Source organism: Panthera pardus, unplaced genomic scaffold, assembly GCF_024362965.1.
Source record: "Panthera pardus isolate Hobbes unplaced genomic scaffold, ASM2436296v1 HiC_scaffold_6, whole genome shotgun sequence".
NCBI classification, from domain to species: Eukaryota; Metazoa; Chordata; class Mammalia; order Carnivora; family Felidae; genus Panthera; species Panthera pardus.
In genome coordinates this window covers 52,397,527-52,420,076 of record NW_026526991.1, presented here as the reverse complement: position 1 = coordinate 52,420,076, position 22,550 = coordinate 52,397,527, and the positions used below count along the sequence as shown (strand labels likewise).

The window sequence follows — 22,550 nt, the reverse complement described above, 5'->3', positions numbered from 1 at the left end:
TGACTGCACCAGTTGGCATTCCTACCAACAGTGCACAAGGGTTCCTTTTTCTCTATATCCTCACAACATTAGTTATTTCTTGTGTTTTTGATTCTAGCCATTCTGACATGTGTGAAGTGATACCTCATTGTGGTTTTGATGTGCATTTCCCTGATGATGAGTGATGCTGAGCATCTTTTTCCTGTGTCTGTTGGCCATCCTTATGTTTCCTTTAGAGAAATGTCTGTTCATGTCTTCTGCCCATTTTTAAATTGGATTATTTGGTTTTTTGGGTATTGAGTTGTATCAGTTCTTTATATATTTTGGGTACTAGCCCTTTATTGGATATATCATTTATAAATATCTTCTCCCATTCAGTAGGTTGCCTTTTAGTTTTGTTGATTGTTTCCTTCACTGTGCAGAAGCTTTTTATTTTGATGTAGTCCCAATAGTTATTTTTGCTTTTGTTTCCCTTGCCTCAGGAGACCTATCTAGAAAAATGTTGCTACGGCTGATGTCAGAGTGATTATTGCCTGTGTTCTCTTCAAGGATTTTTATGGTTTCAGGTCTCACATTTAGGTTGTTAATCCATTTGAGTTTATTTTTGTGTATGGTGTAAGAAAGTGGTCCAGCTTCATTCCTCCATCTTGGGCTGACTTTCCACAGAGACTCTAGAACTCTGTATGGAGTCCAGAGGCTTTTTATCTGTTGCCCTGAGTAGCATTGAGTTTATTGTAGCTATTTAGTTTCTGTATGGAGTCTCTTTTCTTGCAGTATCAGACGTTGGGTCTTCTTGTTTAGAACGTGGAGATTTCTCTTTTCCGAGTTGGTTTGCAAGTAAAGCACAAGATGGACCAAATCACAAGATTAACACGTCCAAGGCATTGCGTACTCTGGGTTTTCATCTTCTCCCACCACAGGGTAAACGTTGACAGGAGCTTTACATTTTTCTAGAACTGTGAGGAGCTATTAATGTTTCTTGTCTGTATCAAAAAGCTTTTTTTTCAGTGACTGAAAATTCTGTTAAAACTAAAAGAATTGGCAGCTTCCCAACTATCCAGGCACATGTCACTATCTTCCATTTTTACCCGGGGAGGATGACCATGGTCTCACATTGTTGGGTAATTCTGCCACAAAACAGTGTAACGTCTACCATCTTGGTCAGAAATACAGCTCATGGCAGAACGAAGCCCCTCCAAGGTAGTCTAAGCTGCCACAGAACCTTCTGCAGCCCTCATGTCCAGCTAGGTCACAGCATAGCCTGATGAACACTGGACATGGTTCTGTTCAGAACCAAGCTTGCGCCTGGCACCTGGGATGGATCATGAATGGAGAGGGTCAGTGGGGATGGAGGACTGGTCCAAGAAAAACACACCCTCAGCCCTGCCCATGGCTCCTCCTTCTCTTAAATTTTACTTTCTGTGGCCCTAGAGGCCCCCTCCCCACTCCCATTTTGTGCACGTGTGGTTTTTTTCTGCCTTGAAAGTCGTTCTCCTCCCCGTGTGCGTGGGAACAGTATCCATCCTGTAATTTTCCTCATCCCTGTGACCACAGTGCCCAGGGCAGAGCCAGGTGCAGAGTGGATGCTAAGTGCTCCATGCTTGTTTGTGGAAGGAAGGAAGGAGTGAGTGCGTGAATGACAGAGGGGCAAAGCCACACACATAATGCCCTCCTGACTCAGCAGAGGGTTTTAGGAGAGCTTGAAACTCCTTTGAGAATTCTCAACTGGGAGGTGGTGGTGGCATTTCTGGCCTGGGCTCCTGATTTCCTCCTCTCTCCTCCCCTGTCCTCCACTTAAGTAGGTTTTAAAAGAGCATAGCACGTGTGAATTGTCTAGTCAAGTAGTGACACAGGCAGCCACGGCTGCTGCTCTTAGAGGTTTAATGCCACTTGACAACATTTTAGAGATCTGCTCTGTAAAAACAATGGAATGCAAAGCAGGAGAGCCTGTCCTATAAAGAAAATAATAATGGCCTCAGAGTTGGTTTGTTTCTCCCTTTGTAAGATCTTTGTTATTTGGGAGTGAGTGAGTAGTGCCATAAGAGACAGCTAACAACTGAACTGGCTTTTCCCTCTAAAGATCCTGAGACCTGGTGTGTGTCATACCAAATAGTTACGTCTTTTTCTCCCCCAGAGAGTTAGTCCAAGCATCTAACCTGTGCTGGGTACATCGTAGGTGCATACTGTATATTTGTTGAATGAATAAATATGGTAAATACTAAATGTTTCTTAGTCACAGGGAGTTGAAATAAAAGTATAAGAATGTCTCATGGTTATTGTGTATTTACCATGAGCGACTCTTTTGTCTGCTTTGTGTAGTTTTTCCATGAAATGCCATTTCTCCCTGACTGACCTGTGGCTTCCCTCCCTTCTTTCACTTTTACAAATGGCTGCAGGTTCACACTGATGACATCTCTCGACCTCGCAGGTACTTCCAGAATACTCCAGGCTCTGATGCCTGCCCTGGATAAGAGTAACAGCATTAATCTTCGTTCACCCCTCTCCTCCCCAACTCCCAAGAAGCCAGTGCTGGGTTTTTTTGTTTTTTTGTTTTTTTGTTTTTTGTTTTTTGTTTTTTACCAGAAAGGAGTAGCATGGTTTTTTAGAGCCACGCTTACACTTTAGAAACTGAGGTTGACAGGCCAAGAGTTAGGGGAGAGTAAGCTGGTAGGGAGGATGTAGATGAGTGGATGTTGTTCAGGTGTGTGTTTTTTCCTCCTTCATGCTGCTGGCTGCAGTGACTACTAACCAACGCTTGAGTTTTGGTTTCATGGCGGAAAAAATAACCCGAGTTAACGCAAAAGGTTGTGCTTTCTGACTGTGGGAAGTTGAAACTGGAACTATTTAGAGGAACATGGTGTGAGCAGTGTATGTTGAAGCCAGGGGTGTGGCCTCTGCCCCCACACCCCTTCACTCACCGTCCACCTCTGCAGTGCCCAGCCGCACCTGGGGTGAGGAGGGAGCGCCCCAGGCGTAAGTGCTACCGCCTGAACTCCTCAGGCCAGGCCTGCCCGAGCACCCGCGGCTGCACAATGAAAGCTGTTCACCTGAACGTATGCAAGGGCTGAATCATGACACGGTTCACCTGAAACTCATAGTACACTGTATTGTTCACTGGGATTTAAATAAAGAAGCTCTTCACCTGGCCTACAGCAGGTCTGCGTGGTTGGTCAGTTTCGTCCTCAGCCAGAAAAGGTAGGAAGCCGACTACTCCTCCGGGCTCTGTTCTGCCCCGTTCCTGTCCTCTTCTCCTGGGCCTTGTGGAAAACTGGTTCTGCTGTAAGTCAACACCCCAGCCTTCATAGGCTGCTCCTCCAAAACTTTGAGTTTCTTCATCTCCAAGGAGAAATACATCCCTGGGGGCCTTTCCTAGAGGAAGCTCTACCCCCTGCTCAGCTCCGCTTTGCTGGTTCCAGACACCTTTTCGTTCTTCGTACGGAAGCCCTCCCTCTTCCGTGGGGTGAGGCCACCTGCTGGACCCCACCCTCTCTCGTTCCTTGGGACACTCAGGGACTTGGTTCTGGGTTGCTCCTCCACACTGTTGGGAGTCCTTCAGTACCTCTCTCTTAGCATGCTCATGGCCCACGTCCAGTGGCCTTCACTCCCACACCTGAGTTGTTACCAGAGGGAAGTTTTCCGATGACAAATACCTGCTCTCTTGTCCTTGTTTGTCCTTCCTTGTCCTTCCCGTCCTCTTGCTTACGTGTTTCCAGTAGACTTGTGTAAGAGATGGCCCTACTCAGTCACTTGACCCTCAGTGTTCTTTTCACCATCCCTACACCCCATGGTCTTTGGTTCACCTGCTTCTCTTGAGGTTATTTTTGACCCCCATCAAAGCTTATCATTCCCTCCTCTGTACCCCTGGGCTAACATTTGGAGGATATTAGTACATTCAGATAATAAACTGGCAAAGGAGGTTGACTCTGTGCCTTCCTCCCCCTCAAAAAAGTATAGTGCAGCGATGAAGATGATAGGGGAAAAAACTACCTGGGGGGGCCTGGGTGGCTCAGTCGGTTAAGCGTCTGACTTTGGCTCAGGTCATGATCTCACAGCTCCTGAGGCCCCACATCGGACTCTGCTGTCAGCTCAGAGCCTGCTTTGGCTCCTCTGTGCCTTCTCTTTCTGTCCCTCCCCAACTTGCTTTCTCTCAAAATAAACTTAAAAAAAAGATGACCAACCTAGTATATGCACATAATTAAAAATAATAGAATAAACATGCGTATAATGAAAAATAGCCTTTCGTTTTTCACCTCCAGCCTTGAACTGCAGTGTCAATCATTTTTAAATGTTTGGTATTTAGTTTCTTTGGTGGTTACTGCCATATTTCTAAATACTATAGTTAAATCTCAAATAGGGATAGTGAAAAATAGTTTCTGAAATAATGAAGTCACAAGTAACACTGAATTGTTGCTGCCAGTTTCATTATGAAAGTTTTGAAAACTGTTGTAGATAAATGCCTTTAAGTCATGATGGTAGTGAGTCAAAAACCTTCACCTCCCACCTTCTCTTTCAGTGTTAGGAATGGAATTTTTAAAATATACTCTAGAGTATATTTTGTATATTGTTTTTGTATATTTTAATAGCATAAAGTTGATGTTTTCCCAACCCTATTTTTTTTTTTTTTTTTAACCTTTTGGCTCTTGAGGCCATTTTTTTTTTTTTTTTCATTGCATGAGGGTCCAGTATGGAAAATTTATGGCACCTCGTTTATAAAACCTTGGTAAGCACTTTGTGTAGCTCTTCAAAGGTACAGCTCATTCTTCTTTGAATCTTAGAAGGTGGGCTTAGAATGAGCCTGTGTCTCGTCTCTAAGCCACTGTTACAGGAAAGGTTACTGAGGAGAGGCGTACTTTTTGAAAAAACACTCTAGCTACCTCATTTTAGAGTGCAAAATGGCTGCCTGTGGTTGAAAATAAGTTGGTAGGTAGAGACTTTAGTGCACTTAATTAAAGTACTGTGCTGAAAGAAATTGTAGCAATTATATATTATTAACCTAAGAGGTGCCAAGGCTTTGAAGTTATTTGCTGTGGCCCATTATTTTCCTTGATTGCATGCCATCTCAGATGGAGCTGGGCTGTTCAGTTACGTAGGCATTTAGAAGAAGAGCAACATAGTAAACCCCAGTCCAAATTAGGATCTTTGGAACTCTGTGCTGCATACTCAAGCTACTGCAAAGGGAATCCAGTCTTTTGCTGCTATAGTTACTTTGTGATTATGCTACTTTCCCTGCCCACTCCCCAGTCAGACATTATTTAGTTTATTGGAAAATACATGTTGTATGTGTCAACTAAAAACAGGGTGTCATTTTGGGACTTCAATGGAGGAGGATTTTATTTTAGACTGAAGTGAAAGAATACAGAAATTGAAGATCTGAGCAGAGCAGTGCCGGGTCCATTAATGTAAGAAAACCAGGCTTTGCCAATGTAGGGCTCAGAAGTGCTTACACGTGCGGTAGGCAGGCAGCAGGGCATCTCTGGCTAAGAAGAGATCAAAGTGTACTTTTCTGTATTAATAACTCTGCAAAGTGGCAGAGGGTTTCAGCGAAAAGAATAAAATAAGGTTCTAGATCTGATTTTTATCATTTTAAGCTGTCCTCCGCTACACTTATTAAGTAGAAAAGGTTTCCTGAATACCCATGACATGCCTGACAGCTAAAATTTGACAGCTGAAAATGGATAGGAATCAAATAGGCCAATCCCTTTATTGTACGGAAGAGAAAACCAACTCGAGAGGCCAAGTGACTTACGTAAGTGACCTTGGACAAATCCTCACATAAGTCTGCTACATTTTAGATTTCTAAAAAAATGTTTATTTTGAAAGAACATTCACGTGTTCACCCATGTGTGTGAGTGGGGGAGGGGCGGAGAGAGCTCGGGGGAGAGAATCCCAATGCAAGATGATATGACCTGAGCCCAAAGCAAGAGTCAGGCTTCATGGACTGAGCCATCCAGGTGCTACATTTTACTTTTATTAGCTCTGAACATTTAAACATTTCAATATTCTTTAGAACTTTCTTACTGTAGTTACATCTGATGCTACTGATGAATTTGGGGGGTAATGGCAGGGGGCAGTGCATGGGGTCTGGAGCTGACAACCAAGAAAGAATTCTTCCAGAAGTCTTTGGTGCGAAAAGGTGATCTTATTAAAGCACAGGGACGGGACCCATGGGCAGAAGAGCTGTGCTGCAAGTGTGTTGGGGGGGGCGTGGTGGTGCAGTGTATGACTGTTTCACCGAGTTGGGGAGATAACGTCAAGAGGGAGTTTCCAAGGAGAGTTGGCACATGCTAAAGACTTACTGGAGGCCTGACTACTGTCAAGCCAAGGTGGTTTTTCAGAGCAAAGCCTTAACATTAATGACAGTAGGTTGTTCCTAGTGGCCATTGATGGGATTGCCTTTTCTGGTAGACTGGTGGAGACTCTTAACCAGTTAAACCATTTGCTCTTTTGTCCTTTGCTGTTTTTGGGTGGCCTGGAGTGTCCAAGGAATATCGTACATGTGTCACCGGGGGTGGGGGGGGTGGGATGCTGTTAGCCTGCACTTTGCCCTCCGCTTGCCCCACGCTCCCTCATCACTACTATAGAGAGTTCTGTTGTGCACTGGGAAGTGAAAGCCTTCATCTGTTTACTGAAAAAACATTTATTGAGCATTTACTGTGTTCAAGGCACTCTGTTGTGACTTTTTAAGATCTGGCCTGATAGGATAGTTTAATATGAAAGTTAATGTTAAACCAAGACCAGAGTCTTTCTTTGGCTTCTCCGATCTTTTGCTTATCCCACGTGGAAATTATTAAGCCACTGTAGAAAAGGTTTAATGTTGCACATATATAGGAAGTATGTTTGGAAAGGTTTACGGAACTGTCGGCCCTGCATTGCCCAGTTCAGCAGTGCAAAAGAAAATTCTGTTTTTCTTCTTTCCTCTACACTCAACTCAGAATACCTCTGTCCACCAAATGTGTGGTGATTTTTCTGACACCAAGGAATTCTTAGCAGCTAGGTGTCCTACAGTTTAACTCCTTTGTGTCCTAGGATTTAACTCCATTCTGGCACTGTCTACCTGGAGATAGTCAGATCCCCCAGGCTAAGGGCTCAGCCCTACAAGGCTGCCCCCACTTCAGATGTCCATTCCAAGTCCAGGTTGTCACCTTGGCTTTTGACCAACCAGCTATGAATTGTAAGTTCCAATTCCAGCCCCCCACCCCACCCCCCGCCCCACCCCCTCAGGGCAAACAATTGATCCTTTGCTAGAATGGTGCACAGAACTCAGGAAAACCATTTATTTTCTAGATTACTGCTCTATTATGAAAGGACACAACTCAGACAGCCAGTTGGAAGAGATGCACAGAGCCTGGTATGGGGAGGGGTGTGGAGTTTCCATGCCTTCTCCAGGTACATCATTCCTCCAGCACTTCTGCGTGCTCAGCAGCCTGGGAGCTGGCCAGATGCCTTCCCTAGCAGTGTTTATCGAGGCTTCATCACGTAGGCACCATTGATTGATTCAACCTCCATTCATCTCCCCTCCCTAGAGGTGGGGGTGGGGTGGGGTGCGAATGAAAGTTCCAACCCCCTTGGGGTGCCTGGGTGGCTCAGTGAGTTAAGCGGCAGACTCCGTTTAGGCTCAGGGCGTGATCTCACAACTTTGTGGGTTTTCTCTCTCTCTCAGAAACAAATCAGTGTTTGTCCCCTGTGTAAGTGGTCTAACTCCACTGCTGACCTTCAGCTAGTTATGACCCTACAGCAACAGAGTGTTAGTAAGTCTAGATGTTTTGTGAAATTGCTACATTTCTAGCACTGGCTCTTTTTTTTTTTTTTTTTTTTTTTTCCAATGGAAGCATTTTATTCGCATGTATATATTCCATCCCTAGGAAAAGAATCTCAGGACTTTTCCCCCTGTGTGCGTTCATCTTACCTCTTCATGGTCCATGATGCCAGCTGAGGTTGTCAGTCCCATGAAACCAAATTGGCTGGATGGGAGCAAATTACTCTGCCATTTTTCTAGATCTTTGAGTTGTACACGAAATCTGGGGCTGATCGTGCCACACTTGTTTAATCGGCTCGTGAGGTTCACAACCATTTTCCCAGCTCTGTGATCAGCAGTGATTTCAAATAAACCAATGTAACCATGCTTCATCATCACAGTCAGAAACTGGATGATGATTTTGGAGAATGGCCTAAGTTGGCATTTGCCTCTCTTTGCAGTATTAATACTCTTTAGAGCATCTGCCAAAACCTTCATGAGTACCAATATGGTGGCACAGAAAGATGGCTCGTTTTGTTGAACCCTCTGTACATACTATGGGGACTGTGTCTGTGCATAGGAATGAGGATCTTTTTTTGAAAGCAACATTTCCCAGTGTCTTCTGAAGAATGCTAACTCTCAGTTAATTTGGAATTATTTGAAAATAAGCTTCTGTAGTCAGACAACTTTGGGGAGCCTTGATTGTTCCAAACACATTCAGAAAATCCTTCACACTGGATTTGATTTGCTTGATCAGAGAACCCTATTCCCATTGAACACGTATGGACCTCTCTTGTTACCACACAATGTGGGTGGCCGTATTTTGGGCAATGGTGGTAGGAGCAGACTGATTTGATAGACCTCTTTTTATACAACAGATGTCAACTGAATGTTAATTAACATTGAAGAGATCATTCTAAGTTACTAACTCTTTTGTAATGTAAATGAAACCCTTGAATTGTCCATTTTTGACAGGGTCAGATTTTCTGTTTTTAAATAAAAGATCTGGTCACAGTAAAAGCCTGCTACTAGAACATATGTGCTATTTTGATTTGGTTTCCATAGGAATAAATATTGAGATTACTTTTGTTTGGGGAATTAGGCTAATGTGCTCCATAACAATATGTGCAGCCAAATTTAGGGGAGATAATAGTGTGAGAACCAAGGCCAATAGAGCTGTACTTAGGAGAATAATGTTTGGGCATGCCAATTGTGGTCTCAAATGTACTACCACTACATTGTTTTAATGGCTTGGTTATGTGGAGCAAAGGGATATTTTCACCCTCATCAATGAAATCTGTGTACAGTCTAGGGAGGAGGTGAAAGAAAATTCCTCTAAAAGGAATTAGCCTTTTATTTAGGCGGCAATGCTTGAACATGCTCTCAAGAATCCCATTGGTCACCCCCTCAGTTTACCTTGCCTGCTCTTTCAGATGTGTCTTAAAATAGCATGATTTGCCACAGTCCTATTGAAATATGGTGCTCTCCACTTAGTAAAACGTTTCTGCATTAGATTTCATTTAATTGCGTTTTCATGTGTTGTTATTCTGAGCCTCAAATTCAATTTGGGAACACAGTTAACTAATAGAAATCTTTCTGGGTATTTCATTTGGGTTAGCATATAGATTTGGGGGCGGGGAATAGAGTTTTGTCCCTTGATGATTTGCAAAGGTATTTCTAGATATTAATATAGAAATCCAAGAACAAGAAGGCACAGAAGGCCCACCCACCTGCTGCTTAATATATTTCAGAGCCTGAGAAAAAGAAAGGTTTGGGTACATGGGGTGGTGGTGTCTCATCCTCTTCGCAGCTGCTATTCTGTGATAAGAAAGTGGAGCTCAATTTACGCTGACCTTGTGTCTAACCAAAGTGTATCCTACAAACTATTGGAGGAATTAAGGAAGAACTTCCTGTGAAATACGGCTAATGTTGGCCTTTAAAGGGTTGAGAAATGAAAATCTGTGAGCATGACGCATACTCGCGGGGTGGGGGGGGCAACAGGATTTCCTGTGCTGGAAAGGAAGCTTGTTTGGAAGCCTTTTAATTCATTCAGAAATGTGGAGACCAATATGGCAGTGAAGAGCTTGGTTTTGCAGTTACGGAATCTAATACAGTCAGCCCGGTACATCCCATTGTTAATTTATAAGAATATTCATTCTGTATTCATTCCAAATACTCATAATGTTATCTTGAATGGGAACATTTTCCTTGAACATCTCATGTAATCCTTTTATGATAATTTTAAAATGTAATTCTGCCAGATAAATGGACACCTCATTGGGCACTTTAGTCTCTGTTCCAGGATGGGAAATTTCCTCAAATTAAAATTTAGATTTTGCAGAGTTTTAAGCAGGGTATGTTAAAACTTTTAAAAGATTTATGTCACATTACGTAAATATTATAGAACTGAAATAGATACCAAAAAATACTCGGTGAGAATCCTTTGTGATAATGTGTAAATTAAGACTCAAAGCAATAGTTTTAAGCTAATAAATGTATGTTGGTATTTTAGTTAATCTTTTTGGAATCTTCGTATTTACCATTTTGTTTTAAGTTTATTTATTTTTAGAGAGGCCAAAACAGTGTCAGTGGGGGGAGGGGTAGAGAGAGGTGAAAGAGAGAGAATCTTAAGCAGGCTTTGCAGTGTGAGCACAGAACCGGACACAGGGTTTGAACTCCTGAAACCATGAGATCATGACTTGAGCTGACACCGACAGCTTAACTGACTGAGCCACCTGCCCCTATATTTGCCATTGTTAGATAGTGCTTTAAAACTTTGTTTTAAACTTTTAAAAATTTGAGAAAGAGTGCAAGCAGGGGAGGGGCACAGAGAGGGGGAGAGAGCAAGGTAATCCCAGGCAGGCTTCACGTTGTCATACGGAACCCAGTTCAGGGCTCAAACCCACAAACTGAGATCGTGACCTGAGCCAAAATCGAGTTGGATGCCCAACTCACCGAGCCACCCAGACAACACCTAAAACTTTTTTTTTTTTTTTTTTTTTTTTTTTTAAGAAAAAAATGTATTGGGGTACCTGGGTGGCTCAGTCGGCTAAGCTTCCGACTTTCGCTCAGGTCATGACCTCAGGGTTCATGAGTTTGAGCCCCGCATCGGGCTGTCTATCAGCATAGAGCCCACTTGGGATCCTCTGTTTGTCTCTCTGCCCCTACCCCACTTGTACTCTGTGTCTCAAAAATAATTAACATGAAAAAATCTGTTTTAAAAAAGAGGCAAATGTATCAAGTAAGATCGAATTGAGGTGTACCTTTTGGCAAAAGCAATGCTGAGGAAGCCACACCTACTTGACTTTTTTGCTTCAAATTGGGCCACTTTAGTTGGAAGAGTCTTGAATATATGGATTTCATTTATTGACCACGTGTCATTGGTTAAGTCTTACTGTAGTTTTTGCTGTTTATTTATAACCAGTTGAATTACTATGAATACATGAAAATTACTACAGTATATAATGGTCTATACCTTAAAACTTCTTTAGGGATCAAGTTGACTTTCTCAAATGGGGCCAGGTTGGCTACATAATGAAAATATTATAAGTTGTGTATTTATTGGTGTATACCCATGATTTTTTATTAATCTATATTCTGTATGTTAGATTCTAAGTAGCTGTGAAGTGTTTCTTTACATTTAAACTATCTTTGCTCTAAACCCCACCCCCCCCAACCTATCTGTTGCAATGCATCCGACTTTAGAAATAACTGAGGATAAACATGAAGTGCCCAACTTCATACCAAGGGGGTATTAGTGTTAAAGGACTTTCTAGAACTGGTGTAGAAGTTCTTAGCAAGTCTTGTTTATTGTTTTATTGAGGTGTTGGGAGGAAGCTTGGGGGGGAAAAGCTATGTAATAAATGATGGTTCAAGGTGATTTTCCAGATAAACTAAGGAATTCCCCATTACCTCCAGTGGACCATTCTCTCTCCTTTGGTAAATAAATGGTGATGAGAACAGCTCTCCATCTGTTGTTGTGAACTAAGCAATGCCTCATATCTCCATTTGCCTTTGGGTTTTGTTTTGTTTTGTTTTCTAATTAAAAATAAAGTTACAAGGAAGAAATTACAGTTAGAATTCTGCCCCCATCAAGCTTAAAAAGAAATCATGTAGAAAAAAACCATGCATGCTAAAGAGGAGGCTTAAAAATAACAGGAGAAAGTGATGGAGGTAATGAAACACGTCTGTTTGATATTTACAGAATGTGAACTCTCAATCAGACTTAGGCACTTTTTTTTTTTGTTGTTGTTAGACAGTCATGACCTGCTGGTTTTGTCTGTTGCCATGTGGCTATTGTTCAGACATTTCCTTGTCAGGCATTTTTGTTTATTTTTTAAAGTTTTATTTATTTTGAGAAAGTACACGTGTGTGAGTGTGGAGGGGCAGACAGCGCGCATGAGAGAATGAATGAATGAATATGAATAACCCAAGCAGGCTCTGTGCTGTCAGCATGGACCCTGATGGAGGCTGGATCTCCCGAAGCAACAGAACCAGGCGATCATGACCTGAGCCAAAATCAAGAGCCAGAACCTTGGGGCACCTTGGTGGCTCAGTTGGTTGAGCACCTGACTTCAGCTCAGGTCACTGATCTCACAGCTCTTGAGTTTGAGCCCCCAAGTCAGGCTCTGACCTGAGCTTGTTTCAGATTCTGTGTCTCCCTCTCTCTCTGCCCTTCCCCCGACTCCTACTCTGTCTCTCTCAGAACTAAATAAACATTAAAAAAAAAAGTTAACCAGTTGAACCATCCAGGCGCTGCTGTCGGGCATTTTTTAAACACTTAAACTGTGTGCCAGTTCCTGTCCTAGGTGCTAAGAATTTATAGACCAATGCAGATAAGGTCCTTATGCTGGAGAAACTTCCTAGTTCTTCAAAAGCACTATTCCTAATATGGTGTGTTACTTTCTTCTCTACAGTGAGAGAATGAGAACCCTTGGACTAATAATTCTAATAGTGGATTAATTGTTAAAGAAAAAGCCATCCATAGTCTAGCCCCATGTTTAGCCATGCAAGTTTATTTTTCCCAGTCCTCCAAAACAAAGACTTTTTGCTGTGTTATCTTGTCTCGTCTCGTCATGGCCTGTGCTGAGCTCCCCCATCTTTCTGCTTTCACTGTTGATTCTTCCTTTCCCTCTCTGACTATCTGAATTGTACTTGTGCTTTGAGGCGGAGCAAAAGTTTGCTTCATCCACGTACAACGCCATTTTTTTCTGTTTGTTTTGCCCCACGGTGTACTCTCCATAATCCTAGACTATCCATAGTTGGCATCACACAGTTTAGCATTTCTCACTTACGGGTGTGCGCAGTACGTTTTTAGACACCCCCCCCCCCCAACTCTGAGCTTTGGTGGGAGCTCTTTCTAACCACGGCTTCGATTTCCAGCTGCTTTAGGAAGAAAGCTGGACTAGAGCATGGGAGGGGTGACACAGGAGAGCCTGAGATTAAAAATTAACCAGATAATCATCAAGGAAGGTAACCCATATGAGAAATAATCAGCTGTGTAAGTTAGAAGCATTTGAGCCCTGTAACTTGCCAAAATTCTATTTTCATAACCTCTTATTGCAGCAACTTGACTAACATGGTTCTCCGTAAAAATTTAAGTTGGGCTTTGGTGGCTCACTAGATTTAGCTTGCAAAGCTGCCTTGTTTGGCCTTTGTGGTCTTGTAACAATCATCAGGATATTTTACAAAAATTCAGGTCTGTAGTTTGTACAAAATAACCTCCCCTACCCCGGTGAACTATAGGGGACACTTGATGAGCTCATATTTCAAGAGCCATGGGTAACAGCAGCAGCAACAAACATGTATTGGGTGTTTACTATGTGCCAGACACTGTTCCAAGAACAGGATGAGCCTCACAGTATCTCTTGTAAGTAGATACTGTCATTATCCAAATATTATAGAGAAGGAAACTGAGGCACAGAAGGGTGAAGCATCATCTGTAGCATGATCCCACAGCTTGCAGAGGGTGGACTGGAGATCCAAACATGAGCAGCCTCACTGCAGATGTCCACAATCATTTCGCCTCCCCGCCTCCTTCAGAGAGACTGGGGCGCCTGTCCAGAAGGCCTCCCTAAAGTGATTGACAAGACTTGGTTATAAAGTAGCAACGTGGATTTTAATGTGTCCAAGTAGAGCAGCAGTTTATTTTTCTTTCCACTTCCTCAGATTGTACTTAACTGGATTCTTAACTTTGAGACAAAATGACAGCTGCATGAAGAGGCTTGCACAAATCTAATTGCTTAAAATTAGTTTGCATGTTTATTATTTTTATTAACTACTTACTATTTTTGTCACATTTGCTCATTTCCAAGGATAGCAACCTCATTTTCCCCTAAACCAAACTGACTTCTCCTTTCTCTGGATTCTGTCTGTACTCATTCTGTCACTCCATCATAGACTGTATTATTTTAATAGTGATCTCCTTATTAGACAGTAAGCATTTTAAAGATTGCATAGTCCTTTCTTTGACATCCATATAACAAATGCATGGAGGCATGTAACCTTGTTTAGGACAGTGCGTTTTACAAAGTAGGTTTTTAATAAGTATTCTGTGTCTGAGAGGGTATTAAGATAAAAGTATATGTGTGTAAAGTGTGCATATAAAACTCTTGTTCTAGAGGTTTGCAAGCATTCTCAAAAGTAGAGGGAATAGCATAAATCCCCATGTGCCCATTCACTGCCTCAACAACTTTGATGTTTTTAAATTGTGAAATACACATAATGAATGTGATGTACACACCTACACTCTTAAAGGAATAACAGTGAAAAATGAGACCCTGTGTTGTAATCACTTAAGAAATGTTATTAATGTACCTGAAGCCCCTGGGTGTGTTCTGTTGTCTCCCACCACAGGCAACTTTTACCCTTAAGTTGTGTGTTAACTCATTTGTGGCTGAAGTTGCCACAGTTATTTGTATCCCAACACCTGTACTACTTTCTCCTTTGGTAATCTCCCAAGTTTTAGCTGGACCTATGCCTTCTAAAGACTATTTTCCACGTTCCCTTGCAGTTACGTATGGCCATGTGACTAAGTTTTGACCACTGTGATGTGAATAGAAATGATCTGTGCAACTTCGTTGTTATGTCCTTAGAAGGATTGTGCTCTTTTCTTCTTTGGGTTGGAATGTGGATATGATGGCAGGAGCCAAAACAAAGTCTTGGGGACCATCAGACAGAACCTAGATGTTGAGGGTAGAAAGTGAAATAATTTAAGAAGTAGGTTTTGTTCTCCCTGGCCCACAGTGGACTATGCTTGGCGCTTTCCTGATCAGTTGGCTTCTAATTTGCCCTGGTAGGCTTTACTTCTATAATGCAGTTGTTAAAAAGTTTCCATTTATTTTTGTCAAAGGAATAGAGTCATATATTCAATATCCAAAAAGTGTTAATGTAGAATGAAAAGTTCCCCCTTGCCCTTCTGCTGTCTGACCTTCCTTCCACACAAAGGAAACAGTAGCACCAATTTCATTCCTATCCTTCCAGGGAAATTTACGTAGTATTATGTATTTTAAATTCAGTTAATTAGATTATTAAAATTTGAAAATAGCTATAGTTCCTAATCCTGAAACATCTTTGGACGTCTGCTTTTGGCCATGGTTGTGGATTTTACCTGAAGCGACAATTCTGCATTGCTAGGTTCTTGCTAAAGGGTTGTCAGAACTCTGAAGCATGCTATGTTCAAATACAAAAGAAAATGTTCTCATTTATCAAAGTCTGGGCAGGGGAGGAGGTAGGGGCTGCCTGTGTCCAAGTTAACGGACAACTAAGTTGTCACTGCTTTTGAGTTCCTTAAGAGCTGGGTTGGAGACGGCCAAGCAGAGGAGTCCCAGCGCGGTAGTATGTGGTGCTCCAGTTATCTTGGTAAAGCACCAGTATGTTTTTGAAAATTTTTAAACCTGTTTTATTTATTTTTGAGAGAGACAGAGGGTGAATGAGGGGCAGAAAGAGAGGGAGACACAGAATCTGAAGCAGGCCCCAGGCTCTGAGGTGTCAGCACAGAGCCCGACGCGGCGCTTGAACTCACAGACTGCAAGATCTTGACCTGAGCCGAAGTCAGATGCTTAACTGGCTGAGCCATCCAGGTGCCCCACATCAGCATGTTTTTGAAAAAGCCAAGTGAAGGTACTGGGGCTCCTGCAGTTTACATACTGGGGAATTTAAAACCTCTATTCAGAACCTCAAACCCCAGCTTTGATTTATATACACCTCTAAGCCAGCAAGTTAAGTCTGCTTCCTAATCCTAGAACAATGGAATCAGTACATGGAAAGGAGAAACAGTGCTAGCTGTAAACAGACCCACAGACAGATGTGAGAAATGACAGCAGACAGGATGACAACAGAGGAAGGATTTTGGCCTTGGCAGCCTAGGGCCATTTAATGGGTGACAGACACTCCCACATACCTCAGTAAGCTCTTTTGCTGTGTTGGCACAGTAACACAGCAAAATGGGATACTTCGCGTTTGGGAGATGTGCCTGAGTCATCGAGATAGTGTGCTCAGTGCATTGTGTTTTAAAAGATTATAATCAGGCCAATGGAAGAATGATAACTTGCAGCCTTGAAACTAGAAGATAAACAACCTAGAAAGAAGACTGAAAGATTCAACTGTGTTACAATTAGTAATTTCTACAACAGGAAAAAAAAAAAAACAGAAACCAAAATAAAACAAGGAAAAGAACAAACTGGGAAAATCAGTTTTGCTATTTATGATAAGCAAAACTTAATACAACCTAGAGAGGGGTTCCAGAGTTTTACTGGAAGAGACTGGGGAGTTCCTACAGTTGATAGGCTTAAAAAAAAAATACAAAGGTATAGAACTATAGGGTATTTGTGAAAACATGTATTTTTACAGTCTTGTTTTTAATAAATGCATATGATGATAAATGAAAATATAACAGAAAGGACTAGGACTTTGTATAAGTCCCTCTAGAAGGATTGTCCTTAAAATGAGTATAAAACATTTCCGATTTGTTTGTTTTGTCTTTTTTGTGCACATGCAAAAGAGGGTAAAAATGTTTAGGTCCCCAGAAAACTTTGCCAAGACTATTGTACACCTTTGGGGCAATTTTTCTTAGCTATGTCGGGATCTATGACGGCATTCTCAGAGGTCCCTGAATTCTCTGTAAATTTGTATTTAAATGCTTTAAAAGTTTTCTCTGTGCTCCCAAAGGGGTGTATTTTGGATTATGATCTCTCAACATAATGTTGCCTTGCGTTTACTCCCCCCTCCAAAAAAACAAAACAAAACTTTATTCAACTATAATTCACATACCGTATAATTCACCTGTTGTTACATGTACATTTCAGTGATTTCAGTAAATTTATAGAGTTGTGCAGCCATCACACGGCAGTCTACGGTTTGTGGTTTGGCTCTTCCCAGGCTAACGTGGAGGTTCAGTCTAGATTGAAAACCTTTCCATTACCCCCCACCAAAAGAAATCCCTCCTGTTTTTATTTTGTTCACCCTTGGTCTAGCTGGCCGTTCCAAGTACCCACTGATCTGCAGGCTGGCCCTATAAAGTTGCCCTTTTTCGACATTTCACATAAATGGAATCAAGCACTCTGTGATCTTTTGGATCTGGTCTCTTTACTTACTTACATGATGTTTGAGGTTTATCAGGTTGTAGCAGGTCAGTAGTTCATTTCACTTCATTGCTGATGAGTGTTCCATTGTTTGGACCTGACATTTTGTTTGTCCATTCACCTGTTGATGGATGTTGAATTGTTTGCAGTCACACTGACTTTGGCTTTTGTAATCAGATGGATGTTAATAACCATTATGAAGCTAAAATGGTGATACAAGTTTTCTCAATTTGAGGTTTTTCGATTTTTCCAGGACCTTTTCATATTAAAAAAAATCATCTATTCAAATTTGAGAAAACACTGTTCAGGTATGTAAGATTTGTCAGCGGTATCCTAGTGATTGGGTTTACCTTTTTTTAAAGTGTTAACACATTACATTTGAAACAAAAAAAGTGTTAGATGTAACAGTATTTATATATCTATCTGGTTTCCTTAAAAGCATAGGGAACACTAGGTCACTGAAAAGAATCTCTTGGGTCTCTGCCTAGTGAAGTCAGAACAACAATTTGTTACAGTAACCTATCAGTATCACTAGGTGAATTCCTAAAGGAATGATCTGTGTCAGAAATTCTTCAGAGGAAATTAGTTTAAGTCTCACACTTTGCCTCAGTAAATCTCATGATGCTTGTACATATCCAGTGGCCTTCCCTAAATATTCAAAAATAATCCATCTTTTTCCTAGCAGAAACTGACTCTGGGTAACCGAAGCAAGGAAGACAGAACTTACTGAAATTATAGAACTCTAATTATGGGAGACAGAATTGAAGGAGAATTGAACAACCAGAATCTGGGGTAGTTCTGGGGAACCAAGTTGTAAGAATCCAAAGACAGGGTCTCTAAGGTGTTAACATTCAAGGAACTCCACTCCAAATGCCTTTAGTCCTTGTATGACTGTTCAAAATCATATTCCTGGGAGGTTGGGCATGGAGTGGTCACAAGCCTCCCCGACCCCCTTGAGGAAACATCAAAGTCTCACACTTTATTTCTCTCATTTTCTGGTAGCACCTTCCCGTTAACACATCTTCTCTATTTTGAAAAGGTTTTCTGCTTAAGCAAGTTTGATTATCCAACTGCATCATAGCTCCTTGTTTTTACAGCTTTATTGAGATACATTTCACATTCCATGAAATTCACACATTTAAAGTGGTTCAGTGGTTTTTAGTATATTCAGAGTGTGCCACAATCTAAACTCAGAACATTCTCCACACCCCAAAAAGAAAATTCTTATTAGCTATCCTAACCCCACCCCATCTCCAGGCAGTCACTAATCTATCTGTTCCTGTGGATTAGTCTATTCTGGATGTTTCCTATCAATGGAATCCTATAAATATTTGATCTTTTGTGACTGGCTTCATTCACTGAGCATGTGTTTTCAGGGCTCATCTGTGTCGTAGCATGCATCAGTACCTCCGTCCTTTTTATGACTAAGATCCCATTGTATGGCTGTACCAGTACTGTTTATCCATCCATAAGTTGATGGACATTTTGGTGTTTTTTTGGGTTTTTGTTTTTGTTTTTTTTTTTTTACTGTTAGGAATGATCCTATGAACATATGTGTACAGATTTTTTTATGGGCATAAATTTTCTATTCTCTTGAGCATATACTTGGGAGTGGAGTTGCTGAGTCATATGGTAACTGTGTTTAGCATTTTGAGGAATCACCAAATTGTTTTCCACAGTGGCTGTACCATTTTATTTTCCCACCAGAAATATATGAGGGTGCTAATTTTCTTCCATCCTCATCAACACTTGGTATTATCTGACTTTGTGATATTAGCCATCCTGAGTGTGAAGTAGCATCTCTTTGTGGTTTTGATTTGCATTTCACTGGTGACTAATGATATTGAGCATCTTTTCATGTGCTTAATGGACATTTGTGTGTGTGTGTGTGTGTGTGTATATATATATATATATATATATATATATATATATATATATATATATAAATTTTTTTTTTTGAGAAATGTCTCTTCAAATTCTTTTGCCTATTTAAAAAAAAAAATTTAAACGCTTTTATTTTTGAGAGAGTGAGCAAACGCAAACATGAGCAGGGAAGGGGAAGAGAGAGAGGGAGACACAGAATCTGAAGGAGGCTTCAGGCTCTAAGCAGAGAGCCCAACGTGGGGCTGTAATTCACAAACTGAGATTGTGACCAGAACTGAAGTCAGACACTCAACTGACTTAGCCACTCAGGCACTCCCTTTGCCTATTATTAAATTGACTTATTTGTCTTACTGTTGAATTGTAAGAATTGTTTATATGTTCTATGTATAGATCCCTTGTAAAATGTATGACTTGCAGATATTTTCTGCCATTCTGAGCATTGTCTTCGTTTTCTTGATGGGTCTCAGTCTAGCTTACCTGTTCTGTTGTCACTTGTGGTTTTAGTGCCATATTTCAGAAACCATTGCCTAAACCGAGGTCCTAAATATTTACTGTGTATTCTAGGAGTTTTATAGTTTTAGTTCCTACATTTAGGTCTTTGATCCGTTTTTTGTTTTGTGTGAAATGTGAGGTGGAGGTCCAAATGCATTCTTTTGCATGTGCATATCTAGTTGTCCATCACCATTGGTTGAAAGGACTATTTCAATTGTCTTGTCCCAGTTGAAAATCAATTAGCCACAAATGTGAGGATTTGTATTTGGACTCTGTTCTGTTCCATTGATATATATGTATATCCTTATGCCAGTACCACACTGTCTTGATTATTATAGCTTTGTTGTAAGTTTGGAAGTGTAAGTCTTCCAACTTCGTTTTTTTGAAGGTTGTTCTTTTTTGTTCATTTCTTGTCCTATCCTGGGTTGCTTTCATTTCCATATGAATTTTAGGACCAACTTACTAGTTTTTGCAAAAAATCAAACTGAGACTTTGATGTGGATTGTGTTGAATCTGTAGTATTTCCTTCTTATAGATAATAAGTCTTAAGATCAATGAACAAGCAATGTTTTCTCATTTATTTGGATCTTTAACAGCTTTCAACAGTGTTTTACAGTTTTTGGCACAAAAGTGTTAAACTTGTTAAAGTTTTCCTAGAGAATCTTTTAGCTGTGTAATAATGTACATGGGATTTTCTTAATTTTGTTTTCAGATTGCTCACTGTTAGTATATAGAAACAGAATTGATTTTTGTATATTGATCTTGTATCCTGCCACATCGCCAAACTTGTTCTTCCTCTCATTTTAGCTACATCTTTACGGTAACAATTTAATGTAAGCTAACAGCATTCATTTATGCATTTATCAAATCAAAAATTGAACAGCTATGACTTTTTAGGGCTTAGTACACTTTAAGCCTTGTCTTCCATGATCTTTTCTTTCTCACATGCAGACATGGCCTTTTGTATGCAACCCACTTTATCTCCTATCCTATCATTTGCTCCGCTCCTTGACCTTCGTTCTGATCTTTTAGTTTATGCTTCAGTACATATACTGTGCATTCTAGCATTTCTTCTCAGTTGCGGGTGCTTTTTCCTTTTCTGTAAGAAATTCTTTGTATCCTTTCAAGAAAGGTCTTTTGGACTGTCTGTAACTACCTTAGGCAAATACAAGCCCTTCTATATTCTTACTGTCTTTTGTACTTCGCTCCATGATAGAAATTATCCTATTATACTGGAAATACTTGAGTGTATGCTCTTGGACATGCTTTTATAAGGCATCTTTATAGCAGTTTGTTCTTCCCATTTACTGTTTGCTTCTAATTGTTTATAAGAATGCATATCAGTCCAGGTTCTCCAGGGAAACAGAATCCATAGTGGTGTAGTTTTCTGCAGGTTCAAAATCTATAGGGCAGGAGAGCAGGCTAGAAATTCAGGCAGGAATTGACGCTGTAGCCTTGAGGCAGAATTCCTTCTTTTCTCTGGGAAACCTTTAGTATTTGCCCATTTGGCTTTTCAAATAATTGCAGCCCACACACTATGGAGGCTAATCTCATTTACTTAATGTCAGCTGTTTATAGATGTTAAGCATCTACATAATACCTTCAGAGCAACACCTAGATTAGTGTTTGATTAAGTTACTGGGTACTATATCCTATCCAAGTTGTCACAAAACTAACCATCAGAGTATAAGTTTCTGTAGGAAGGGGGTTTGAATCTTTTATTTACTCCAGGAAGTCAAATGCAGTGTTGCATAATTAAGAGATGTTTTATGAATGCTTGATTGGGTGATCGAGTGACTTGAACAAGGTTAAGTTCAAAATCTAACCTGAAGACTTGGAAGTTGTAATTTTGGTAAGATTATTGCTACTTAGTAGGTGATTTCTATAGTCAGATATTCAACTGATAAGAACAGATACTACACTTGATCTTAGCCAGAAGGCCGAGAAGTGATATATAGTCAGATATTATTAGCAGGAAATTGTTTTCCTCAATCTCTGGCAGCCTAATCATTTTAACTAAAGCGTCTGTGCTTTCTGTTCTGCATTTATTCCTACCTCCTAGTCACTGGTATGTAACCTGTTTTATTTTCTTTAGTTGACTATACTTCTAACTACTTGATTATTAAATTTATCATTCCAGACTAACAGCAGGTAGCCCACTTCCTTCCCTACCCTCTTTGGCCCCATTTTGAACTTGTAAGCATTGAGATGCCACTGTCCGCAGCCTCTCTTCAGGTACGGTAATACTGGGTATTTTGAAACACATTGAAGTCATGGCACATTTTTGAGGGGAAAAAAAAAATAGATGGAGCCTTACGGTAATGCCTTAGCAATACCTAGGAGACATGGTAGCAAAGCAGAATTAAGAGGTTAAAAACATGATGATAGCAATTATGTGGTGGTGAGGTTGTTGGTCATAGTTGTAGACGTCATAATATTTTCTCTTGGGCTTTTGTATTCTCTCTGCAGGTGATGGTAAAACCAGTATGATTTTTTGCCTTTAAGGAACAATGCTTGTATTTACTTCCTGTAGGTCAGCTCTTGGGCAGGCGAGAATGGTGGAGAGGTCAGCCTAAACTGGTCTCAAAGGGCCACATTTGGGGTCAAAGACCTTTTCTATTTGCCCTGACAAATACAGGGTGAAGATGTGGATGTGTTTGGAGAACAGAGGAAAAAGGAATAGGCCCCAGAAACAATACACTTGACGATAATTTGAAGTGTAAGGAGTGGGTGGGGGGAGGGGGAAGCTTAATATTACCCAGGATACTGAAAGCATTTGCAAATTGCCTTTACCATCCTTAAGGTGGCCCAGGGAACTCCCTGGCCTCTAGAGTTCTCCACATTTCTGCTGATTTGCCAGCGACGTCTAAAGTAGCCTT

General features: G+C 40.8%; 2 protein-coding genes and 1 pseudogene across 4 annotated transcripts in view; 1 reads left to right on the top strand and 2 right to left on the bottom strand.

Annotated features, from left to right (window-relative positions):
• SRGAP1 (SLIT-ROBO Rho GTPase activating protein 1) overlaps nucleotides 1–22,550 on the top strand; it is a 277,813-nt gene that overhangs the window by 45,614 nt on the left and 209,649 nt on the right. The window contains exon 1 of one of the 3 annotated variants that reach the window (XM_019454986.2): nucleotides 2,212–3,174. The exons of the other annotated variants lie outside the window; for them this stretch is intronic. The gene's annotated coding sequence lies outside the window, so the exon portion shown is untranslated. Of the gene's footprint in view, nucleotides 1–2,211; nucleotides 3,175–22,550 lie in introns of those variants that run through there. 3 annotated transcript variants of the gene reach the window in all.
• On the bottom strand, nucleotides 7,869–8,215 carry LOC128775035 (40S ribosomal protein S15a-like). Its single transcript, XM_053895490.1, has one exon. It carries the CDS (start codon nucleotides 8,210–8,212, stop codon nucleotides 7,877–7,879), a length of 336 nt encoding a protein of 111 aa, XP_053751465.1. The 5' UTR covers nucleotides 8,213–8,215; the 3' UTR covers nucleotides 7,869–7,876.
• Nucleotides 21,508–21,623, bottom strand: LOC128775223 (U2 spliceosomal RNA; annotated as a pseudogene).

Excerpts from the sequence above, each read along its gene's own strand:
- LOC128775035 (XM_053895490.1), bottom strand. The coding sequence starts at position 8,212 with ATGAAGGTTTTGGCAGATGCTCTAAAGAGTATTAATACTGCAAAGAGA.